The 26,452-nt window shown below is 35.0% G+C and overlaps 1 protein-coding gene across 4 annotated transcripts in view; it reads left to right on the top strand.

Annotated features, from left to right (window-relative positions):
- MAP3K1 (mitogen-activated protein kinase kinase kinase 1) overlaps positions 1 to 26,118 on the top strand; it is a 58,729-nt gene extending 32,611 nt beyond the window's left edge. For 3 of the 4 annotated variants that reach the window (XM_015653539.3, XM_015653540.3, XM_015653538.3), the window contains exons 2-20: positions 2,555 to 2,705; positions 4,724 to 4,930; positions 6,680 to 6,880; positions 7,651 to 7,767; positions 8,321 to 8,469; positions 10,743 to 10,864; positions 11,583 to 11,664; positions 11,762 to 11,939; positions 12,329 to 12,619; positions 13,053 to 13,174; positions 14,142 to 14,233; positions 14,442 to 14,631; positions 14,943 to 16,209; positions 17,083 to 17,235; positions 18,654 to 18,816; positions 20,161 to 20,292; positions 21,352 to 21,494; positions 21,974 to 22,105; positions 23,440 to 26,118. In XM_015653539.3, coding sequence (XP_015509025.1) covers positions 2,562 to 2,705; positions 4,724 to 4,930; positions 6,680 to 6,880; positions 7,651 to 7,767; positions 8,321 to 8,469; positions 10,743 to 10,864; positions 11,583 to 11,664; positions 11,762 to 11,939; positions 12,329 to 12,619; positions 13,053 to 13,174; positions 14,142 to 14,233; positions 14,442 to 14,631; positions 14,943 to 16,209; positions 17,083 to 17,235; positions 18,654 to 18,816; positions 20,161 to 20,292; positions 21,352 to 21,494; positions 21,974 to 22,105; positions 23,440 to 23,589 — 4,035 coding nt within the window. In that variant the 5' untranslated portion in view covers positions 2,555 to 2,561 and the 3' untranslated portion in view covers positions 23,590 to 26,118. Of the gene's footprint in view, positions 1 to 2,209; positions 2,242 to 2,554; positions 2,706 to 4,723; positions 4,931 to 6,679; positions 6,881 to 7,650; positions 7,768 to 8,320; positions 8,470 to 10,742; positions 10,865 to 11,582; positions 11,665 to 11,761; positions 11,940 to 12,328; positions 12,620 to 13,052; positions 13,175 to 14,141; positions 14,234 to 14,441; positions 14,632 to 14,942; positions 16,210 to 17,082; positions 17,236 to 18,653; positions 18,817 to 20,160; positions 20,293 to 21,351; positions 21,495 to 21,973; positions 22,106 to 23,439 lie in introns of those variants that run through there. The other variant, XM_015653537.2, reaches the window with a different exon arrangement.
- Positions 26,119 to 26,452: the final 334 nt, after the last annotated feature.

Genomic DNA, 26,452 nt, shown 5'->3' on the forward strand with positions numbered 1-26,452 from the left:
AAACAAAAAACCCCAAACCTTGCACGTTCAGGGTCACAAGATGAGAGCATCTTGCAGTTTTGTAGGAGCTTGGTGCAGTCACAGGAAAAGTATTTTTTCCACAGACCTAGCAGACATGAATATTCTAATGGATATTTTAGCCAAGGCTTGAGTTAAAATATGAAGTTGTTGTGATGATAGATACACAGACAGACACACATACAACTTAAATTCTGCATAAGAGAACTGAATTACTAAGCAAAAGCTTTCAGACACAGTTGGTCTTTCCCACCTGCGTGTAGAGAAAGCACAAGAGTTCTTTGTGCAGACAAGAGTAGATCGGTTTAGCTGTCACATGAGAGGAGGATAGCTGCTTCTGCTTTTTAGAGAACAAGTAGAGATTGTGAAGCCTCTACTGTTGTATTACATTGTTCATGAATTCAAGTCCAAGGGCCTCTAAAAGACTTTTTTTATATCAGTTGGGAAGTTAATCATGGTTATATGAACAAATGAAATACTGTGTCGTTCTTTCCCTGTTGGCATGGTGTTTTCTATCTAGTATATGAAGTATTCATGCAACTGAGATATTTCATGCACATATTTAGAGTTCATGCCATGAAATAACTACTATAAAAAATAGAGTAATTATATTTTAACTTGCACCTATATTACTTCAGAGCTGTGCTGTTCTTATCAAATACTTTTTGTCTTTGAACAGATTTTTTTTGACTGAGGAAAAATTTTTTTTGACTGAGGAAAAAAAGAATTGACTCTTTTTACACAGTGGTTTATTTAGCATTTGAAACTTACAGGCAAGTTTTTAATTTGGACTCTACCTACTGTTATATCTTTGTTTTTCATTAATTGTCACTACTTTTGTTTCTGTATCTAGCAGGCAATGCTATGGAATTCATTTGCATTACTTTTGGAATTAAGCAAGCATGAGTGCTAAACCTCTGAAAAAGCATTCATTCTTAGGTGGATTGTGTTTCTTCTTATAAACATTTTTAAGTCCTTAATAATTAGAATCACACAGTTCAGCATATCTAAAATTAGTTATTAACAGTAGAAGTTAGCTTTAAAAAAAATATATTTTCTTTTCATCTGCTTATTACGTTTCAGCACTTAACAGGAAGAATTATTTCCTGCCTCAGAATCCTTCGTTTCCTTTGTCTCTACAATGAAAGAAGAAAAATAACTACTCTTCTTCTGACCTGCAAAAACTTATAATTTTCTTTAAAGTACAAATTTGTGATAAATGACCTTAGTAATACAGTGCTGCTGAAGATAGGAATTGTAATTTTAACATCATTCTATTGCAATGCATATTTCAGGGAATATATTTTAGGTCATCATACAGTACATAAATGCAGTTGTGACTGTATGGTTAAATGTTTTAAAAGCTGAGATTGCATGGAAGAAAGCGGTGGTTGTTGCTAAATTATTATATAGTCTTCCTCTTTAAGTTGTGATTTTATTTTTGGAATAAAGTCTCATTCTGACAGTTGGCTTAATAAAGCTTGCTTATTTTTGAAGAGCTCTGGCTTCAAGAAGATGGGTGGGGATCATGTGCTGCTGCTTAAGAATGTGGTTTTCTTGGTGATTTTGCAGATAGCTCAACAGAATCAGGAAATCTTCCAGACTGTTCATATTTGTTTCTCGGTGTCTAACAGTGTTTTTTGCTTTTTTGTTGTTGCCAGCAATCACAAGGAACTACTTTGCTGTAGGTGAAAAAATATAAACCCAGATGGATTAAGTTTTCATTTTACAGAAGAGAACTTGCTGTGAATTTTGCTCTTATTTTAGCTGACTTTAAGAGCTCTTGAGTTATTAGTCACCTGCAAAGAGCTCAGAAGGCTACTAGCCTCAATTTTGTGACTTGTGTCTAGTTTAAATATACTTTAGGCCAGGTTGGTTGGGGCAACCTGGTCTAGTGGGAGGTGTTCCTGCCCACAGTGACAGAGTCAGAACTAGGTGATCTTTAAGGGCTCTTCCAACCCAGGCCATTTTATTATTCTCTGATACTTACTGTGTATTAGTTTACAAGTTCTTTCTTTGAGCAGAGTTAATATATGAAGAGGTACTCAGTACATAGTTTCATGCTTGTGCATCTTATGATTATGGGAAATTTTCATCTTTAATTTATATTAATTTTGTCAGTTACTTGAAAATGGAGATTGCAAGCTTTGAATTGCCAAGGAATGCATGAACCATTGGAACACTTGTGAAACCTTTGATGAATGGCATGACATTACATAGAGGGTAATTCTTGTATTGGCTTTATATTTGCTGAGATACTCGTTTTTACGGGGTGTTCAGTCCTTACAGGTGCACTGTCCTAAAGTAGTGCACACATTTTAAAGAAATATCCCTCTAAACATGTATTCTGCTTCAAATGGCAGAATAACATATTAGTTATAACTCTTGAAAGGCTTCTTGCAGTCTGGTGGAAATAATGTCTTAGCAGCTGCATTGTAAGGAGAGAGAGAATAGGGTGGCACAAAGTTTAAGAATCCTGTGGCATTATACTTTAACTGAAATTAATTGTGTTTATGACTCTTTTTCTTTGCTGTAGTCGTGACATGGAGAATAAAGAAACCCTTAGGGGGTTGCAGAAGATGGATGACCGCCCAGAAGAGCGCATGATCAGGGAGAAACTCAAGGCAACGTGTATGCCAGCTTGGAAGCATGAATGGCTGGAAAGAAGAAGCAGGAGAGGCCCTGTGGTAAGTGGCACTGGATGGAAGGACAGTATCTGTAACAGCTATCACAAATAAAAATCACTTAAATGTCTTTCTGTTAGAAAACTTTCTGTCTTAACAATTTCTCTACTCTTAATTATGGTGCTCCTGTCCGTTTCCTGTCCGTTTCCTTCGCGGTGTTTGTAACAGGACAGCGCGGCTGACTTTCTGAAATGTCCCGCGATTGTTGCTGTTTATTTTTAAGCAGAGGCGTTATCGCGGTGCTCTCTGTGAGCCGCACGCACGGCTGCGGCACCGCTGCGGCACCGCTGCCCTCCAGCGGCAGCAACCCAGGGAGCGCCGCTCAGCAGGGAAAACCGGCTGAAGCCAGGCGCAAACCCAAACTCGGGTGTTCCTCCAGGCCGCTCTCAGCTCTGCTCAAGTGTGCGTGACAGCCTTCTGTTAGCCTTTTGGGTACTGCTTTGGCATAAATGGCTTGGAAGAGCTTTTAAGAAAATATAGGTAGATCAAGCCTGAAATATTTTAAGAGTAGTTCCAATTCTATTCAGCATAATGCTGGTTAATTAATAGCTATTACCTATGAATGGAGTTGCACTGGTTGATGTGACTCCGCATGTAATGGGTCTCCACTAATGTAAAGTTAAGATCATCTGTTGTAGTAGGCAAGTGTTTGGAGACAGCTTTTCTGGAACAGAAATAAGAAGCTTCTGTTGGGAGAAATAACACTGAAAATACCTACAAGAGCACCAAACCTCATTACCTCAAAGGGTCGAATAACACAATTTTGACTTAAAAAATTTAAATGTTTTTGGGTTACTGAATAGCTTGAATGTATTTACTCAGCCCACTTCCCTTGAGGTATCTGAATGCGTTTATACAACATTTGACACTCCAGATTCGTAATTGCTATAATTTGACATTTTTGATGTTTTCAAGCACAAGTAGTTTGTCCATAGGTACATGAATTTGCATTTTGATCTTCCAGCCAAGGAGAAGCATTACTGTAATTGTTAGGAGGGGAAGAAGGGTTTTCACTGCCCTTTATATTTCTCTTTTATCCTGCTCACTTTTGTAACTGGGCACTGAGTCTAGATATCCCTTACTACGCTGAGAAGGGAAAGCTCCTTTCAGTTTTTGTCTTAAAGAGACTGCTGAAACTTTCTAGGAGAGATCTGCTCTGTTTATTTGAGGTGTTGCTTGGAGCTTCCTTCCAATGTTAAGTCAGGCCTCTGAGACATTGAGAAATGTGGAACTAAAACTGCATCTTCCCAATGTGACTGTTTTTAATTTGATTCCCAGAGATGTTACATAATGTTCTTATGCATTATGTAGGTCTGGCTGGCAGAAAGCTGAGAGTTGTCTTTGAAATATTCCAGTTCTCAGTGCCAATTTAAAATTAAGTGTTCATGCAACAAAGCACTGTTGTGTATGTACTCCCTTTGCTTGAGCACCCCTTCTACCCACATTGTGCATGCACAGTGGTTACCTCAGACGCCAGATGTGGTGTAGCTATTTTACTTGTATGGCAGACAAAAAAAGTGAGTGGTTTTTACAAAGAACAGCACACTTAACTTTTGCTGGATTACCTCCAAGTTTGAAGTCTTTATTTTGCAAAAGTGTTGTGCTAAAGAAATAGTCCTGGTATTTTTCAGCTGGTACCATGTAGAATGGATGGATACATATATTATAGCTCTTAATAAGCACAGTACTTGTAGAGAAGAAAGTTATTTTGACTTCTACTGTCCAGGTGGGGAAACTGCTATTTTTTGTGGTATATATGTAGAATTATACCTTGAGAATCAAATCATTTGCTGCCACAACTAACATAAACTGCACAAATGGACTGAAAGAAAGGTTCTTGCTTTTGTATTGCATATAGATCAGTAAGCTAATCCCTCTTAGGTCTTAGTAGTATGGCCTAAAGAATACTTGGATATCTGTATAATAGCTTAATTACAACAAAAGAATAATTGATTAATTTTCTTTGCTTCAATGTAAAATTACCAATTAATAACTTTAACATGTGGTTTAATTCCTGCAAGGTGGTGAAACCTATCCCTGGAAAAGTAGATGGATCAGAAATGAACAAACTCTCTCTAGATCCTCAAGCTGAAGGTCAAAACACTGCTTCTTCACCTACACAGAAAGGAAGACGTAGTCCTTCTCCTAGCAGCTCCTCTTCATCATCTGCTAGGACAGTTAAATCTGAGTCACCAGGTGTTAGAAGAAAAAGGGTATCTCCAGTGCCTGTAAGTTTCAAGCTGTGATGTAATTTTCAAGATGGGTATATTCTACAGTGTTTTGCTTATAGGGCAGTTGGTCCTCTCTCTGTAGAGCAAGATGCTGATATAAAGAAGTTATTACAGGTTATCACTTGAGTGACATACATACCTCATGTAGTATTGTCGTGTGTTTTCTCTTTCCTTCAGTCCTGCTTTCATCTGTTGTTGCTAGGAAGTAAATGAACTGTAGATATTCAGTCATGAATAGATCTCTTAGCTTGATTAGTGTGAAGAAGTGCTGGGAGTTTTTTTGTTGATGGGCTTTTTGTTTTGTCTTGTTTTTATTTGGTTTTTGTTGGGTTTTTTGTTGGCTTTGTTGTTGTTTTTGTTTATTTATAACTGTGTCTTCTGCCTGTCAGTTCTCGGGGCAGGTATGTTCCATTAAGGATAGGACTCTAGAAGGGATTAAAATTTCTGTAGAAAAGTCTTACTGGTATGCTGTTGTGATCCTCTGTTTCAGAGCTTATCTTTATGTACACATTAGGGAAGACTTGTGTATGTACATTGTTAGAAGTCTAAAATCACTGTCACTGCATTCTAGGGAACCCCTAGAATAGAATGTTTTGTGCAACAGTTCCATTAAAGAAGATCAAGAGTATATTTTGATCAATAATATCTTACATTGTAAAAATGTTCAACAGTTAAATTCACAGTGCAATTCACAGTACAATTAGAAGATACATAAGATGGAATTGATTTTATTTTCCTGTTGTTCTAAACAAGTTCTTCCAGCATCAGTTAAAATATGTTTTATTTCTGAATTCCATTCTTCTGAACTAGAGACAAGTATCACAAGTTACAACACAGCAGCACTGGCCCTTTCCTCTTGACAAGAGAAATTGAAATTAAAAAAAACAAACTGAAATTGAAATTAAAAAACCAAAAGCAACCGTTTTTACTTGGTTGGGGTTTTTTGTTTTATATTAACTTTTCACATTAAAAACAGTAAAAATCAAATTTATATTTTACCTTTATGATGGACAGTGAATTAATTATTAACTTTCATCCTAACATGAAATTCAATGCATGCAAATAAAATCAGAAGATCTGAAATGGGATCGAACCATTAATGCATCTCATAATGTTAGAAATGTGAAGAATTTAAATGAGACAATCTTCATAAAAGGTTTGGGCCATTGATTTTTGATTATGGGGAAACAATATTAAAAAACCCCAAAAGCATCCTCATCTTAAAGTTGTTTTCTTGGCTGAATAGGGAGAAAGCTGTATCTTTTCTTTTTCTTTGGAATTTTCTTAAACTTTTGATCTTTGTTGAACTTGTATTCCATTTTGTAAACTGTAGTCATAGCATTTTTTCATTTATTAAGTATACTAGCATTAGAGCCTTATAGAATAATATGCTTTATTGATTAATAAGTCTCTGTTCATCTTTGGATTGAATTATATTTGATAACTCAGTAGTAATATGGTAATGCAACAATGATGAAATGAAAATAAGAAGCAATTTGAAAGATTCCTTTTTGTGTCCCAATGTCAGACAAGTTTCAGCTACAGAATTTTGATTTTCTTCTGCCCTTGAGTTTTGGGCATGGGAGAAATGTAATCCTTTTAAATCATGTAGTCTAAGAGATTGTAGTAGTTCTGTTAGTAGTAGATTTTGGGGACTCATACTCTGTAAATAAATAAATAAATAAATTGTACCTATTTAAACGTTTTTCTGTCCTTTGAATGCTCATGACGGAGGCACTTCTGTAGTTTCAGAGCGGACGGATAACACCACCTCGACGAGCCCCGTCTCCAGATGGCTTCTCTCCGTACAGCCCTGAGGAGACAAATCGCCGTGTCAACAAAGTGATGAGAGCCAGGCTGTACTTGCTGCAGCAGATAGGACCCAACTCTTTCTTAATTGGAGGTGACAGCCCTGATAATAAATACAGAGTATTTATTGGGCCTCAGGTAGGAAACATTTTTGTCTTGTCTATAGCTTTTATCAGTTCATAGTTAATCTTGGAAAACTGTTCAAAGCCAGACTAGTTCAATTGATGATCACGGTTCTATAAAGTAATGTTTAAAAGTGTAATCTGTACTCATGTAATACCAAAATCAGTTTGTAATTTGTAAATTACGTTTGCCTACAGATTCTTTCTTAAAAGAAAAAAAGACTTATTCCTAGAAGTGTCTCTGAATTACATGTCTTACATATTCTTGGCTAAAATTCGGCCCCTTAATTCCTCTAGTCACAGGATATATATAAATGACAAACACATGACAGAATTCCCTTAAATAGTGTGATAATTTCATTAATACCATAATGAGATCCTTTTCATAGGCTTTCTTAGTACTGTGTGATGCAGTATTGGGACACAGCCAGGTTGGGTAAACAGAAGCAAAAGAAGTTTGCTTGATGTCATGTTGTGGATTTATGATTATATGCATAAATTCCTTCCAGTATGAAGCTTAAAAATAGCTTCAGTTGATTTAAACAAAAAAGGGGAGGTGGGGAGAAAACAAATTGAAAACTGGTGTTGTAATTTTATGCTCTCATGTATGCATTTCTGAATAATATTTTAGTAATTCTCATTTCTTTGTAAGGCTAGGCAAGAGGACATTTATGCCTATCTTTGAAATACTTTTTTTTGGGGGGGTGGATATGTTCTATGATACACTTAAATGTGGAAAAAAAATAACCAAGTCAGTAGAACCTTAGCATATACTTTTCTTCGCAGACTTGTAGCTGTGGCCGTGGGACATTTTGTATTCATCTGCTGTTTGTTATGCTGAGGGTCTTTCAACTTGAACCCTCTGACCCAATGCTCTGGCGAAAGACGCTGAAGAACTTTGAGGTAATCAATTTCTAACAGATGTAATGACGATCTAGAAAACATTCAATAATGTCTTTAGGACACTCTCTTAAAAATGCTGAAAACTGTTGGATTTCAAAGCAACAAGAACATATGTTTATAATGATATCTTTAATTCAGTCTCAGGAGTTCTATAAATGGAAAAAAATACCTGCAAATATAAGACATAACTGCCTAAATAGTAGAGAGCTGTAGTTTAGTGAGTCATTCAACTTGTGGGATTTTATATTAAAATTTATAGATCTGTCTTACTGATTTGCTAAAAGGAAGAAAAAATGTGGGTATTTTTAAGTAATCGTGTATAGTTAGGGCTTAAAGTTATTTTCAATAAGCAGATAAGTTTTTGGTGTAAAATGTTTCTTGTGATCTTTTTAGTAGTAAGACTTCTGAAATTGCTGCTGCTACTGCTAATGCATTATTGTAAACGCGAATAGATCTTTCCTGTTAGCAGTAGTTTACACTTTGGTAATGTGACTTTTAATTACAAGATATTCATAGCATAAATAAGACTGTTGCTATCTTTTTCTGATGTTAGGTTGAGAGTTTGTTCCAGAAATATCACAGTAGGCGTAGCTCAAGGATCAAAGCTCCATCTCGTAACACCATCCAGAAGTTTGTCTCACGCATGTCAAATTCTCATACATTGTCATCATCTAGTACTTCTACATCTAGTTCAGAAAACAGGTTAGTATTTTTAAAAGGAATTACAAGCTTTATTCTGTAGTTTCAGAATCACCTACATTCTTTTTGTTCAAAGCTACTTTCATTTCAAGCCACGTTAAGTCTCTGCATTTGCAAGCAATCAAGTCAAGCATACATTAGTCACTGTGGTACCAAGTGGGAATATTTGTTTTGTAACTTCTTTTTGGAAAATGTTAAATAGAGTTGTGAAAAGATTTTTTTTTGGCCCTTTATTAATTTTGTGAAACAAACTTTTGAAATCTTGAGTGCTAGACTGAAGCATATATAAACTTTGGAAGCCTTTTGTGTGCATTTTTTTAAATACTGCATTTGTATAAACATTAATAAAAGAATAAACATGATTTATTTTTTGTCTCCTGTCCTGCTTGTGCCTCGGACAATACACTGAAAAATATTTAGGTAAAGGCACTCTATATAAAAACATGCATAAATATAAAACCAGAAGCAAACATATGTTTCTTAAAAGGGTGATTAAATTATTTTAAGAGAGCTATTAACACATTAGTTATGCCTTGTCTATGAATTATTGCCTTGTCTATGAATTTCAAGTGATGTGTTATTCTTCCATTATTTTTTCCCTGACTACTTCTACTTGAGTTCATCTGTACATTCTTTCTATGGTTTTGAAAAGATACTGATTAATTTTTTTAAGAAATTATTTGTGCTTTCATTATTTAATGGGTAAACTGTACATCATTTAGAGAGGTTAGACCAAAAATGGCTACCATAAATGAGGCTTTGTTTTATGTGAAGTGGAATCTAACTTAAGGAGTACCTTGCTTAATATGTTACTTTGTGATAATGAGCATATAGTAAGATGAATATATTCAGACAGGTTTATAATTCTGATATACAGATTGTGACTTAAATTTCACTTCGTCTTTTACTTACTTTTCCAAATTGTGTCACTGTAAATGAGTTGCATAAATAAAGTTGTTAAATGTATAATTACTCTGGAACTACATTTCTGGCAAGCCAGTTCCTTTTATGTTGATACTTTGTATAGGAATTTTTTTTTTCATAGGATTGTAAACTTTTCTGCATTAGTTATCACTTCTTTGTCTTGTTTTGTGCAAGTCTAAATATGTATGGTATGGGTATTGAGGAACACTGAGCATCAGATTCATTTGAGATAGAAGTTTACTCAGTTCTGATAATTCCTGTGACTCGCAGTTATGTTTTGCTTACCGCTAATTCTTAAAAAATGAGTTTCTAATTTATATATATATATATATATATACACACACACACACGTGTGGAAAATTATTTTTCATTGTAAGCTTACTTTAATGCATTTTTCCAAGGAATAAATAGCTTTGCAAACATTTGCAGAGAAATAGAAAGGAATACATGTGTATAGAAAGAATGCATGTGCAAGTTAATTTTATTTTAAAAATATATTGTTGGTGAACAAATTAATGATGTCTGCAAAGTTTTTGAATCACACCAACTGTAACTTAAATTTTTTGCAATCGGTAATTAGAGTTTTTCACATTTAAACAATATTGCAGAAGATTAAAAATGTGTGCTTTCCATTGAATTTTTAAGTTTAGAAGCAATTTTTTGGTAAATCTCTGGTTATATCCATTTAAAAATTGAAGTGGAGAAAAATAAAATAGAAACAGCAAGCAGAAAAAAGAAAATAGGAGTTTTTTTAAATATCTGTGTGGGACATGTATGTTACTGTTCATGTGAATCTATTCCATCAGTTTCTGTTAGTAGCAGAAAATTCTTGAGTAGTTCTTTATTTTTTGAGTTTTACTATGTTCATCAAAGAATGTATGCAGTTTCTTTTAAAGAGCTAAAGGCTGCCTTGTGACTCCATACTTTGAAAGGAATTTGATGAAAAAGAATGTAGGTAATTTTCAAAATACAAAAATTCCTTAGTTTTTCAAACCCAAATGATAAATTAAAAAGTTAAGGATGGTTTGTTTAAAGAAGCCTTAGGGAAGAAAATGTGAAGTGCCCAAAGCTGGACCTTTCAATCTCTTAATTGGTATCTGACCTAGTTTGAAAAGATGTCATGCGTTTTGTGACTTTCCCTTTCATTTCAACAAAGTGTTGTCTGTACTCAGTGCTTCTAAAAATCTAGTTGCTTACTTACTCAGACCAAGGTTTAGGAGAATTATTCATGAATAGCCTGTAGTTATCCAGAAGTGATTGTTCCGAACTGGAAGTTAATATTTTTTCACTGTTAAAGCCTGTTCTGAATTCTGATATGCCTCTTCTACAATTACAAATGTCTCTCTTTATAGTATGAAGGATGAAGAAGAACAGATGTGCCCCATTTGTTTGTTAGGCATGCTGGATGAAGAGAGTCTAACTGTTTGTGAAGACGGCTGCAGGAACAAATTACACCACCACTGCATGTCAATATGTATGTTATCCTTGTTTTGTCAAGTTCTAGGGACTCTAAATCTGCTAAAGTACTATAGTTCAGTATGGTTTTGGGTTGATTGCTTTATGTTCAATAAAAAAACTGGAAATCTGCTCGTAAATGATGACTGTAACTCTGAAAATTTAGTATCATTCATGTACTATTAATACACCTTATTTTATCAGTTATTCACAAATCAAGTGTGCAATTCAGTGCTCTGATAGAGAAGTTACCTGCAGGTCTAGAGGTTTAAGCCTCTCTTATCAGAGTGAAAAGATTATGTCCTATTAGAACAAGGTTAGGAATGAGCTTTCAGCTCTTTGTGACTTGTCATTAGAATGCATAAAAGTCATATAATGCTAGCTAGGATTATATAATGAATTATGAAGTATTTTCTTATAATACATCAAATAAAGTATATAAATATTTACAGTTTTCATTAACAAATAAGATTTTTCTACATTTGAGTACAAAAGGACCAGAATTTCAGTTCATAACTTAAAATATTAATCATAGTACTGATGTGAAGCATTTCTTCATGCAGAAAAAAAATATTTAAGCGCCTATATTTTAATGCCCAGACTGTTGCAAGTGGTTCAGTTCAGAAGTATTAATTATAAAACTAATGTTCTTCAGTAAAACTTAGAATAGTTATGCCACCTTATGTTTTTGTACACTGTAAAACTTAAGTGCATATGATCCTGTTGCTGTATTCCAGGGGCAGAAGAATGCAGAAGAAACAGAGAGCCACTCATCTGTCCACTTTGTAGATCTAAATGGAGATCTCATGATTTCTATAGGTGAGGATTCAGTTGGTGATAATAAACTATCTCTTTCTGGATATTTAATTGATATTTCTGAATGTTTAATTTGTTAATCTGTGTTCTTGATCTGTAGTCATGAATTACCAAGCCCTGTGGATTCTTCTGTTCTCCGTGTGGTTCAGCAACAATCTCAGCAGCAGTCTGCAGTTGGATCACAGAGAAGAACTCAAGATAGCAATTTTAACCTTACTCATTTTGGTGTCCAGCAGATCCCTTCTACATATAAAGATTCAGCTGAGCCATGGATTCAGGTAATTCTGTTTTGTAAAAGACCTAATAGCCTTTTGAGTGTAAAGGTGGATTCATCTGAACGTGGGGTCACACACTTAAAAATAAGATAACTTACATTTCCTTTATTTTAGCCATTATTTTTATCTGGCATAGACAGACCTTGATTTCAGAACTGTTAACACCAATGTCTGGAAACCAACTTCATACTTAATAAATAAAATTCTCTTAAGTGAGTTTTTACTATCACAGAAACTTTTTTAAGACACTGCACCTTCAGACATATTTTTGCTGTCAGCCTTGGTGATTTTTAACTAGAAGTATCTTTCCTCTTTTTGATTGCTCTTGTCAGGTACTTAAGTTGGAACATTACTCATTTTGACTCCTGTAATGTTGCTTTCTTCCTTGGCAGGTATTTGGGATGGAGCTAGTTGGCTGCTTGTTTTCTCGAAACTGGAATATACGAGAGATGGCACTTAGACGTCTTTCCCATGATGTTAGTGGTGCTCTATTACTGGCTAACGGTGAAAGTACTGGAAACTCTGGAAGCAGCAATGGAAACAACACAAGTGCTGGAGCTCTGGGAGCAGCTAGTGGGTCGTCTCAGACCGCTATCTCAGGAGATGTGGTGGTGGAATCCTGCTGCAGTGTGCTGTCCATGGTCTGTGCTGACCCTGTCTACAAAGTGTATGTTGCTGCTTTAGTAAGTAATTGTTTACTTGTTGTATTCTACTGATTTCATAGTTACTTCATATTTGAAGAGGGAGGGAATGGGAGAAGATATGTGAAATCAGGAATCCTAGTAACTGTTGAGCACCACTGATGACTTTTAACTATCCTTTGAAAGTAGGATGATCAAAATACTCATCATAAGTGAAAGGACATAATTTCACTGGCACTTGTCACAGTGCTAAGTATTGACAGTATGTCTTTTTATTCTCAAAAAGGAGTTGACTAACTCTAGCAGTGAATATGTAGTAAGCTATTCATCCTTTGAACATTTCACTGACATTTTGAACACAATTTATGTAGAATTGAATTTACAACTCTTTAATGCTTATTTACGTCTCTTTAAAAAAGTAAAAATTGTGTAGCTAGTTGGATTTCATATGTATTGTTTTTTTCCTTTCTCTTAGAAAACTTTAAGAGCCATGCTAGTGTACACTCCCTGTCATACTTTGGCAGAGAGGACTAAACTACAGCGACTTCTCAAGCCAGTGGTAGAGACAATATTAGTTAAGTGTGCAGATGCTAACAGGTATGATGTCTCATGAATTTCATTTTGGATTGTTACTGAAATATCTTAAAGCTTCATTTGTTGCTATTCATGTGTAATTAGCTGGTGTTAAAATAAAATGTGTGGATTGTACATATATATCATTGTTTTGCTAGCCTAACTGCTGCTGGCAAACTTACGGCTTTAAATAGGTAGATTTTGAAGGCAAATGATTGTATACTTTGTTTTCATAAGGGCTTCCTCCCACTTAAAGTAAAGGAAGATGTTAGGTGCAGTAATGAACCCATCCTTTCCATCTCTGTTCCTATTGCTTTGGTCTAATTCTTGTGACTCTCCTTAGAGCTATTAGCAAGTACTTCTCAGTATTCTTAATACTTCAGCAGAAATTGTTACACATCTTTGCTATGAAGTAATAGCAGCAACTTAACATTTGTGATTTTCAATTCAGAGTGTAATGATAGGAAATGGCTATATAGGGTGAATTGCCCTTGGTTTGAGTCTTCCTATCATATGCTACCCTGTTTGTTCTGCCAGACCAGCCATTTCTTCTCCTGTGGTGTAAACTAGATGCAGAACTTCACCAGCTTGAGTTTTTTTTCTGGAGGTTTAGTTTCTAAGCAGCATTTTTTCTGAAACTGCAGCTAGAGATCCCACAGCAACAGTCTAGCAAGAGAATATCTAAAGTTAATAGTGAAATTATTCATAAATTAACCACAGAACTGGTTTTATGCATTTGGCCACATTTTGCAAGAGAACAAGGCAGTTTGGGGTTTTATTTGTGTATTAGTGATAGACATTACATTTCTGGAAGTCTCCTTGTAAAAATGTCACAACGACGGGTAGCTTACAAATAGTGGAATAAAGTGATGTGAAATAATTTTACACATAATTGCTAGCTGATGGTTTTTTAAATATAATGAATAAAACGTTTTTCCTTGAAAGCATTTGCTAAAGGAGTTCTTTTTTTTTTGGTTCCACTTTCTTACAGTCGAACAAGTCAACTTTCAGTCTCAACACTATTGGAGATGTGTAAAGGTCAAGCAGGCGAGCTGGCAGTTGGGAGAGAAATACTTAAATCTGGTAATAATAACTCTTCATATACAATTATAATTACAAGTAAATAATACTGGAATTTATCAAGTACAAGCATAGCAAAGAGAACAGTAGTCCTCTCAGCAATTTGGAAGGGGACTAATTTGGACAAACTATGAGTAATTCTGTATGATACAGTTCTTTGTGTAGGATGTGAACATAATACCTAATCTTCATTTTATCAACTTTTTTACAGGATCCATTGGTATTGGAGGTGTTGATTACGTCTTAAATTGTATTCTTGGAAATGAAATTGAATCTAGCAATTGGCAAGCACTGCTGGGGCGACTTTGTCTAATAGACAGACTGCTATTGGAATTTCCTGGTGAATTTTATCCCCACATTGTCTGTGGAGATGTCTTGCAGGCTGATACTGTAGTTGACAGGTACTTGTTTGTACTATGCATATGTTGCTCTTTGTAGTTGAATTTGTTGGTGGTGATTTCATAAAAGTAGTTGTTCTAATTTCTGTAAACAAATAACATATATTTCTATGCAAAGTGTGCTTACTTTACAGAGTAAATAGTTGTCATCTTAAAAACTTCTGACCTGTGAAGCATTTTGAAACACAGTATTGTTGAAGTGCAACAATAAATCTCCTTCCTACTTCAGAAGTGACAACTAAATACATTATCTTGAAATGGTACTAGTTAACTAGAGCATGTCAGTGTATAAGAGACCTCTTTTCTTTTTTTAGGTATAAGAAACTTCTCTCCCTTTTAACTTTCGCCTTGCAATCAATTGACAATTCCCACTCAATGGTTGGCAAACTGTCACGGAGAGTATTTTTGAGTGCAGCAAGAATGGTAGCAAGAGCACCCCATATTTTTGTAAAGCTGTTAGATATGTTGAGTATGACAAGTTCAACTCATTATGCAAGGATGCGTCGACGTCTGATGGCAATAGCAGATGAAATGGAAATTGCAGAAGCTATTCAGCTAGGCATGGAAGAAATGCACTCTGGGGAATGCCAACATGAAGACTTTTTACAGCTACCTGTGCCAGATAACTCTCCAGAAACTACAGAAAATAATACTCCTAATAATACTGTTCAGTTATCAGGGAAGAGTGGGAAAGGTTTAAGTGACAGAAAACTGAGTTCCAGTCCAGATGACATTTCTGAGATGCTAGCTGGCCTTGCTGTGGGACTTCCTGTTTCATCAGTAACCACTGAGCAACCAAAACCAGCCATTCAAACAAAAGGAAAACCCCACAGTCAGTGTGTGAACTCTTCTCCCTCATCCAGTCATTCCCAGTCACTATTCCCAACACTTCTGTCTCCATCAAACCCATCTGTACCAGCTGGCACTGTAACAGATGTCTCTAAACTCAGACCTCAGGGATTTGTTCCCTGCAAAATCCCCTCACCTTCTCCTCAAACACAGCGGAAACTTTCTCTCCAGTTTCAGCGAAACTGTTCTGAAAATAAAGAATCTGAGAAACTTTCTCCAGTTTTTACTCAAGCCAGGCCATTGCCATCCAGTCATGTACATAGGCCAAAGCCATCACGACCCACCCCAGGTGATGTGAACAAGCAAGGAGAAACCTTAAAAAGCAGTATGACACTTGACCTGAATGATATTTCACAGTGTGATGGCAATAGCAGTGCAGTTATCCCAAGTGAAGAGACAGTGTTCACGCCAGTAGATGAAAAGTGCCGGTTGGATGTTAATGCAGAGCTCAATTCCAGTATTGAGGACCTACTTGAGGCTTCCATGCCAATGAGTGATGGCACAGTTACATTCAAGTCTGAAGTTGCAGTTCTTTCTCCTGAGCGGGCAGAAAATGATGATACTTACAAAGATGATGTAAATCATAATCAAAAATGCAAGGAAAAGATGGAAGCTGAAGAGGAGGAAGCTTTAGCTATTGCTATGGCAATGTCAGCATCCCAAGATGCCTTGCCAGTAATTCCCCAACTACAGGTCGAAAATGGTGAAGATATCATAATCATTCAGCAGGATGTAAGTATACATATGAGAATCTAGGTTAAGTTTCAACTGAGGGTCACTGAAATTATAAAGCAGTGCTGTTATATTTCAAAAGTGACAGAAAACTTGAAGGTGCTTAAAACCCTTTCATAAAAAATTGAATATAAACAGTCTGCCACTTGCAGGTGCTAAGAGAATCCTTCCACGTTATTAACAAATGTAGAGAGAATGTTTGCAAGAGAAACACTCTATCACTCTATCAATATTTAAAGTGACAAAAAAGAAAGTGTAAAATTGGGGAAACTGGGAAATAAAACCAAAAATTTTAAGCAGGAGTAGAACTGTAGTGAGTCCTCATACTGATTTACTTTGAAGGCAATTGTACAAAACCAAACATTTTCAAAAGAAAGAATTGGAAAAGATCTTTTCCTCCTTTCTTGAGAGAAGATGAGAGATACTTTATTAGTCAGAAAAAAAATGCATATATGCAAATAAAAAGCACAAGAAACAATAATAGAGAAAGGGATATTTTATTTGTGGTCCTTGGAAGTAACAACATGTAAAGCATAAAACAGGAGGGAAAAATTAAATAGAAAACAACCTGGTTTTGGTTCTGTTTACTGTGGGTGCAAGCTAAAGCCTTAACTAGATGTGAGACAAGGAACAGAAAAAAAGTTGTGCTCCAACCTGTGTCCTTGAATCTTGCCTTTCACCTTCACATAGTAACACAGAGGAAGCTCTGTTTCATGTTACAGAGTATGTGAATTACAGAATAGTGCTCTCATCTCAGCTGACACCTATATAACAAAGAGTTGAAGAAGTGTAAGGGAGAGGAGAGGTGTATAAGCTTGAATATTTTAGAAGCTTATTAGTAAACTTGGAATTCATTTTGAACTTAATTTGCAGACACCAGAAACCCTGCCTGGACATACCAAAGCAAAGCACCATTACAGAGAAGATGTAGAATGGCTTAAAGGTCAGCAAATTGGTCTTGGAGCTTTCTCTTCCTGTTACCAAGCTCAAGATGTGGGAACAGGGACATTAATGGCTGTAAAACAGGTAAAGACTACAGGAAAGTAACTCACTATCTTGCTTTCTTGTGTTTGTGCTTTTTCTATTCCTTGTCATGTCTTCTGACAAAACACATAATTTAGAAAACCTTTATGTGTGCATGGTATTAATTTAACATGTACAAGTTTTTTCAATTCTTTGAGTGAAAAAAAAGGTATTTTTTTTTTATGCCCATTTTCTTCCATAGTTCTTCAAGTGTGTTTTTGCTTCTGTCAGGTTCATAAAACGGTGACTGTTAGGAATATAGCCCAGACATCTTGATTCCAGATTAATGACCTATTTGCAAAATGGCTATTTAAAACAGTTTCTCCTCACTTGTCAATAATATTTTTCCTATAACTTTAAATGGAGGAAATATAGTTTAATATTTGTTTCCTCTGATACAACTTTGCTAACTAAATAAAGGCAATTTGGAGGCAAGTATTCTTACTATATAAATTAATAGATACAGAACTGTGGCTGAGAAGAGGCACATGCTTCAGTCAAGATTTTTGAAGGTTTCAGGTGTGAGTAAATTGTTCACACTAGAGCTGCCCTAGGGCTGAATCAGTGGTAACAAAATAGAGGGAATTTTAGTCCCCTAACTTTTACCAGTTCTACAATGAACTTACACCTTTGGAATAGATTGAATGTTTTGAAATTGCTCAAGGAAAGAATATCTTTATTTTATATATATATATATATATATACATATATATACATACACACACACACACTAGATATTCTATATAATGTACTGTATATATATATGAAAAATACACCAGGTATTCCTCCTTTGAAACTTTTGCTTGTGAAAAAGTGGGACTGTTCATGTGGTCTTGGAGATGTGATGGTGATTGTGATGCCTAGGGAAATTCCCTGCCAGGTGATCATTTTTACTTGAGGTATTAGGGCATCGGTTGGACTCTGTGATCTTGGAGGTCTCTTCCAGCCTAGTGATTCTGTGATTTTGTCATATTTAGTATGGATCAAAGCTGAGATTGGCTGCAATTCCATTACTTCTGATCTGTCAAGTTTCCCCTCAGTTGAATTTTTGTAAGAGCTTTAGTTATGAAACATTTATCATTTAACCAGTAAGATTATATAAGTGACACTCAGGATCCTATCTCATGCCTTTTCTTTCTTCCTTTTCCTCAATATCTGGAAATGAAGAGTTTCTTCCTAGTTTAAACAGAGGCAAAAAGAGGGATGTTTCCCCACTCTATACTTGGAGAAGTTTTTGTTTGTTCCCTAGAAGATCACTCTTAATTTTTTGTGACTGTCTCACATGTAGATATTTCTCAGCTGATGGGGTTGGAGGTAAAAATAGAAGTTACAGGTGGTGATGAAAACCATCCATTCTTGTTGCTGTACTGAAAGGTGATTACACGACTTGTACTTAGGTTGAATACCATATTTCAAAACAGGTGACATATGTCAGGAATACATCATCTGAGCAAGAAGAGGTGGTTGAAGCACTGAGGGAAGAAATAAGGATGATGAGTCATCTGAACCATCCTAACATTATTCGAATGTTGGGTGCTACATGCGAGAAAAGTAACTATAACCTCTTCATTGAATGGATGGCAGGTAAACAACTGGTCAAAATACTATTTGGAAGTGTTGCATTGCGTGAAGTTGTGAATTTATATTTTCATTGCTGTGTTAGCAACCAGTATAAAAGTCTATTTACAGAACTGCTGAAGTGGTCATAGCAATATTCTTAATGGTGCATCCTTCTGTGATTGAGAATTTTCCATACCAAACCTGTCTACAGTTAAAGCACTTGGAAACCATGAAGAAAGATGACTCTAAATGAGAAGTTAAAAACTGTGCTTTATTTCCAGCTGAAGTGACTGTCTCTCAAACTGTTGCATTTTCAGTGTATCTGTGCAGTTTGAGGTTGCTATTAAAAATAACTTTGCTAGAAAGTTTGGAATTCCTGTAATTTATTTTTGTCCCCAACTTTTTCATAAAAATTGTGTCAGGTGACATGCAGAGCATTTAAGAACTGAAAAGTAAGTTTCAAATAATAAGTAGTAAATAGTGCTTTTGGAAAAATTAGTTCAAATCTTAGATCTCTTAACTGGTAATCTAGTAAAAAAATTTGAAATCTTTTCATAATTGTATAGAGCAGGGACAGTAAAATCTCTATTTATTTTGAAAAGTAGTTTTATTAATTTTATGAATGTGATTATATATTGCTGCTGTCCAGTTACAAAGTGGTGCTTTATACATCCTCATTTGCTGTAAAAGAAAGCATAACACCCTAACTTATGGTCAGAGTGCTAACATACAAAGCCCCTAAGTACATGTCATTACAAGAAGTAGAGCAAGATTCTCAATTTTGAGTGTTAAACTTACTAAGTGTAATTTTTTTCTGAAATGTAATAATGATAGTTAAATGCCAGGAACTGGGTTTACCTCATTCAAGCCCAGGTTGTATTACAGTACTTTCAGAGACAAATTGGAAATCTAAAATCTTGATAATCTGTTACCAGTTTTGGAAAATAGAGGAATATACTGTTTTTCTGGGCTTGTCTGCATAGTTCTATGTATTGGATGATAACAAACATAAGATATTAAGAGGGAATGCTTGCTGGAGGTTGCACTTACCTACTGCCTCAAAAATAGTTAATGTTCTGCTGCTTACATGTCAATTTGAAGTGTGGATAAAGTGTTGTTTTTAAGGAAGTATAAAATTACTAGGAAGCACGAAGACTTTTGTCTTTAATGCGTGCAGTTCCATTTAAAAAGTAATTGAGGAATGACCTACATCACTTTTTGCCCATTAAATTATTTTAATTTTTGGGGGTAGGGGAAGGAGAAATAGAAATTAGAAATACTAATAATATCAAGTTCCAGTTTTAGGATGCAGTGTTGCACTCTAGTAACAGAATGTCTGTTGATAGAATGTACTGTTTTATCTTTTAGGGGGTTCAGTTGCTCATTTGCTAAGTAAATATGGAGCCTTCAAAGAATCGGTTATTATTAATTACACAGAACAACTGTTACGTGGCCTTTCTTACCTCCATGAGAATCAGATAATCCATAGAGATGTTAAAGGTGAGAATTACTGATAAATTCTTCTAAGAAGGAGTATTCAGAAAGCAGCATTTGTTTTGGCCTGAGACCATAGATACCATCAGATACCATCTCAGGAGCGGTATTTCTACTGGGTTTGTCTGATCATTTTTAAGAAACTCTATTGTTGAAGTTAATCAAATTGCTACTGAAATTAATCAGAATGTTTGTGGCAAGCTTATGGATATTTGCTATCTGTGCTAACAGTTTAGAAAAATAGTCTTTCTCAGCTGGCTAAAATAAGATAGGAAGTTGCCATACAGTTTTAAAACTACTGCTGCTTAAATTAATGTCAGTGTTTACACATGATAGTCAGTGTTTAAATGATAGTAATATCTGTGAACAAACCAAGGCAAAAAGCCAGATTTCTAATGTGTGGAAATATTGTTATGAGTCTTCTTCCTTCATCCTAATTGAACATTAATACAGTTGTACCCTGAGTAACATGCAAACTTTACTGGGAAATACCAATCTTACTGAACTTTTCCCTTTAATGTCACTGTAGCTGTCCATGAACTGGATATATATATATATATTTTTTTTTATATATATATATATATAATATATATAAGTAGAACATATTGATGGTAAATATTTGTCTTTATTAATTCTTTTTGATATAGTGAAACTTTAAATTGCTTGTAATTATCTTTAGAGCAACTCAGGGTTGCTTGATAATGAAATAACTTGAAATTTCATGAGGAGCTGCAGGCAATGAAAGCCTCCAGGGCTTTAGGTCACCGTTTTCTTCCGTTATACCATCTCCAGGCATTGTTCCAGAATTCTGTGTGTTTGAAAATTTGATTGCCTCTCGAAATCTCTTGAACAGCCTCAAGCTGTGTGCAGTATCATTCAGGCATAACAGGAGAGTGAGGTTATTAGACTGTATCCTTGATTTTTAGATTTCTTTGATACTGGGGTGGGGAGTGTCAAACTGTTTAATAATTTTGAAGTGCAGGAAGGAAAAGTGTCAAGTGTCTGTTCATCCTTTTGCCTTTAATAGAAAGCCAACTAGTAGTATTTTTATTGTGCTGTTGACAGGTGCCAATTTGCTAATTGACAGCACAGGTCATAGATTAAGAATTGCTGATTTTGGAGCTGCAGCCAGGTTGGCATCAAAAGGAACTGGTGCTGGGGAGTTTCAGGGACAGTTGTTGGGAACTATTGCATTTATGGCACCGGAGGTAAGAAAACAGTTTTTAAAGTTATTTCAAAAAATTAGTTTGAACTCTTCAAGCTAATTCATGTAGCCAAAACCCAGAAAATTGTTGTATATGTTTCAAATGTGTTTTAAATGCCTTTGTTCTAAAGATTAGGAATGATTCCAACATGGCAACAATGACGTTTCTTTCTTGCTGTCAAAGTTGTTTTAAGTAGTTTGCTACAAGACACAGTTATCACAAGTGTTGTTACTAATGCCCAAATAAACATTTGCTCAAAAGCTCGCCAGTGCAAGGTACTTTGCTTGCCGCTTGGACAAGTATTTTATTTACTAGATCTCTAGACCTGTGTAAATCTTCTGGCATTGACATCACTGGTTACTCTCTTAGCCTGAAATGTTAATCATAATACACTTGTTTGATGCTATGTTGAGGTCTACTTCTAAATGACTTAGAGCTTAGAGACTTTGAAGCATATAAACTGATTTTTGGTGTCTGTTCAGGTCCTGAGAGGTCAGCAATATGGAAGGAGCTGTGATGTGTGGAGCGTTGGCTGTGTTGTCATAGAAATGGCTTGTGCTAAACCTCCTTGGAACGCAGAGAAACACTCCAATCATCTTGCTCTGATATTTAAGGTGAGGTATTTTGTTATTACCAATATACTACAAAAGATGCCAAGTAATCTTGTGTATAGCAATGTGAATTTTAGAAAAGCATGCATGTAGCAGGGGTTGTTGCAATAGCTTGTTTTTGTGTTGGAGCTGTTAGTACAGAAGCAATACTAGGACTAATATAAACATACTTTAAAAAAAAAAACAAAACAAAAAGCCTGAACAAACTGATACCAAAAAAAGATACTACATACATGATATTCAAAATCTTAGAATTTCAGAACAGTGTGTGTTGGAAGGGACCTTAAAGATAATCTAGTTCTACCTTCTCCACCATGTGCTGGGGCACCTACCACTAGAGCAGGTTGCTCAGAAATGTCTGTTCTAAGACATAAAAATACAGTGTTAGAGTTGATTTTAAATTAGGCAGAAGATTGGGATTTGAACTTTTTTTACCATAAACCATTTGTGAATGTATTCATATTTCATGGTGGGGAAAGTCCTTTTGTAAAAGCCTTATGTTCCACAAGCAGATTTTGCTGAAAGATGTTTTCCATTATGTCATGCTATGTATGATTTTTGCCCCTTCCTTTGCTAGATCATTCATCTCAGCATTCATGTTTCTTATTAAAATCTGTTATATTTAATTCTTAAAGTCCAGTTGAACTATAGGCATAAATGAAGAAAGTACTGCTGCAAGTAAATGAAGTATTGCAGAAAACCGACATTGTATAGTAATACTCAGAGATGTTCTAAGTAAAATCACTTGTGCTAAGAGATGTCTTGGTTCTCTGTGTCTCTATGAGTCTGGTGGTGCCACTCTAGTATTCCCAGTCATCCTGCTTTAATGCATCTCAATAAAATGACAATTAATTTGGCTGGGAGAGATCTGTGTCTTTCTGAGAAATATTTACCTTTAGAGTAGTAGCAGAGATACAGTAAAGGCAGTGCAAGAAAGCACACTCAGCTTAACTTGTAGTGAAACTTCACTCAGCTTAATCTCTCTCTGTGGTGAATCATGTCAGCTAGCTGTGAAGGCAGCTAGTAGACTGAAGAACAGAGTCTGTATGTGTGCTGTAGGAGCTTTTCCTTGTGGCTCAGAGATGATCACTGCAGGATCTTGCTGTGAGAAGAACTTTTCAAAAAAAGTATCAGGAGGGGGTCAAACTAAAAAGTAATAGGCATAAGGACAATAAACTGAAAGTAGTAATGTAATCTTCAAACTGCATTAGGAAACATGCTGAATGGAGAAAAGTTCATATATTTAACTCATCAGCTGAAATCAGTTTGTAGAATGTTTTTGGGGTAGAAAGGGGGCTTAATCACTGACTTCTAATAAGTTATTTCCCCTTGCTCAGATTGCTAGTGCAACTACTGCTCCATCAATCCCTACACATCTGTCTCCAGGCTTGAAAGATGTGACTCTTCGGTGTTTAGAACTTCAACCTCAGGACAGACCCCCTTCAAGGGAGCTGCTGAAACACCCAGTCTTCCGTACTACATGGTAGCTACTTGTGTGTAAGGCTGAAATACTGAAGAAAATGCTACTGAATATACAATAACTGTCTTGCAGTGCAGTAAAATGCAGCAAATTATATTATTCTGCTGGCCTTAATGATAGATACATCAAGACCATAAGGCCAGTGCAGGACCCTACCTTAGTATGTGATTGACAAATCAAGATCTTTACCTAAACTCAGTATGCAATGTTTGACAACTCATGCAGAGATTTGTAAACTGTGCCTTTTCAAACATCTGGCTCTATGTTAACATAAAGACATTTTTCCTTAAATCTGCATGATTATTTAGCAGGTAAGTGATTTTTATTTTATTTAGAGCACTTTTTCAGCAGTATTAGAAGCTGAGAGGCTCAAGATCTATTTTAATATAGCAATCACTGTTCAATTTCACATGTATATGCTCTGCAATTAGTAAGTTTTCAGTACTGGTTAAAAGGACATTCTGTATCTGTCCCTTTTAATTACATGATGTTCTCTGAGTAACAAATCCAAATATTGATGAAAACTTTAAAAAAAGCATTTGCCTTCCTATTAAAGTAAGAGCAGGCACTCATGGTTCACTGTGCATTTACTGCTGGCCATGTAATTTCTTTTGAAATCAAAGTTTGTTTTCTTTGTATTTTTATCTTTCATGAAAAGGGGATATTTTAAAATAGTCTTTAGAAAAAAAGATGCAAGCTGTGTCATGGAATATTTTCCTGATACAAGAGTTTTAAAACCAGATTTGCTGGAAATCTGGGATAAAATGCCACCTTCAACAAGGATATGTTGAAGGCTCTGATAGTATAGATTATTTAATAAACAAGATTGTTCTGTATAAAGCAACTTAGTCTGAACCATGCTAGAAGTTGTTGAGCCTTTTTTTTTCATATAGCAGTTTCTTCTGGCAAATCGTGTAGAGAAGTTTCATGTCAAAGGCCCCCCAAACCCAGCTCCCATTTAAAGATTTTATGGGAGACTTTGGCATGTACTTCAGCGTGAGCAGGTGCCAAATGAGCAAATCTCATTCTTTGTGTAAAGAAACTGAGGTTACATTCTCTACTGATAACAAGTTTTACCTGCTGTTTTCCTTCTGCCATACATCATCTATTTACTGTAGCCATTAGTGATAATTTAATTTGAAAATGTTAAAAATATTACCATAAGAAAGGTATTTATTTTAACAAGAAACAAACTTGGACTTGAAGATCAAGATAAAGTAAAATGTGAAGTAAGGCTTCACCTGTAGTGCAAAACTTGTCAGTTTTTAGGAGGTGTGGGGTTCTTTTTTTTAAACAGGTTTTTAAAATTATTTTAAAGGCAGGTTTTTAGATTCTGATGCATGTAATTCTGAAGGAAAATGGCAGCTTTTTCTTTTGCTTTTTTAAAAATGGGGATCTTTTTTAATCTAATAATGATTGTGTTTAATCCATTTTGAAAAGAAATACTGTTCATGTTATAACTCTTCAGAAGCCAGTTGGATTGTTGGACTCAAATAGAATTGGTTATTTTCAAAGACTCAGGACAAACTAAATAAGCTATAGTACCTTAAAAGTGTAAAATACAAATTGGAAGCAAGACATCTTAAAGATAAGTTTACATGAATGATAGTGCTCATACTAATAAAAGAAAAAAAAAACCATGTCATTAGTTGTGAATGTGTTTCTTTTGGAAATTTTACATTCCTTTGTTTTTGAAGATTGGCAGACTTTGAAGAGTTAAAAAAATAATACCGAAATGTGAAGTTTGGTAGCTCTGTTTTGTACTTGACTTTTTTTTTTTTTTTGACCACTTTAGAATTTCTCATTCTAATAAGATTGTTTCCAAGTCTTTCTTATGTGCAAGCTTTAAAGGATGCACTCTTGCCAATTTATATACTGGAAGATCAGTTGTCAGATTAATACTGTTTCTGGCAGAAATGTAAACTGTATAAACTGATGAACCTCAGCTAATCAGTATTACTATGTAGATCACCATACCTACCACATTTCAAACTCAAACTGCCTCTTAGGTGTCCAAATGCATTTGTTTGAGTTTGCATTTCCCTCGGCTTGCTGGTAATTGTGGTGTTTTTTAAAATGGAGATGTGATGTAATATTCTTATTTTCTTTGGATCAAAGCTGGACTGAAAATTGTATTGTGTAATTATTTTTTTTGTGTTCTTAATGTTATTTGGTACTTAAGTTGTAAATAACGTCTACTGCTGTTTATTCCAGTTTCTACTACCTCAGGTGTCCTATAGAGTTTCTTCTACCAAAGTTCACTTTCACAATGAAATTATATTTGCTATGTGACTGATTCCTAAGACTTCCAGGGCTTAAGGGCTAACTTCTATTAGCACCTTACTGTGCAAGCAAATTTTACAGAAATCTCTGGGTTAAGAAATTTGGCTTCATTGTATCCTTTGTTATTTTAAATATATCAAGATATTTTAATTAAAAGTTTTTACCCCATTGAACCAATTTTATATAGTATAATTTGTACGTATTTTGGTGTTTTTTGTCTTCATAGTAAATAAAAGTTTTTGAACAAACTTGGTCCTTTGCTTACTGTAAGACAAACTCATTCCTTTTACTGGTGAAAATAAAATATTTCTGTTACAATTTACTGTTTATACACCATTTCATACACTTGATATATCAAGAGTTAGTTTCCAATATTAAATTACACAAGTAAGTGAATATTAGTTTCCAATATTAAATTACACAAGTGAATATATATGGGCTATATATATATATATATATATATATCTTGGGTGAATTAATAAAGTGCTTAGATAAAGGCCAGCAACAAAGACTAATTTCTTTTCTTTAATCAATGATAAAGGAAGAAACTTCTCTTATGACAGCATTGTTATATATGAACCTCACTT

Source organism: Parus major, chromosome Z (assembly GCF_001522545.3).
Source record: "Parus major isolate Abel chromosome Z, Parus_major1.1, whole genome shotgun sequence".
NCBI lineage: Eukaryota > Metazoa > Chordata > Aves > Passeriformes > Paridae > Parus > Parus major.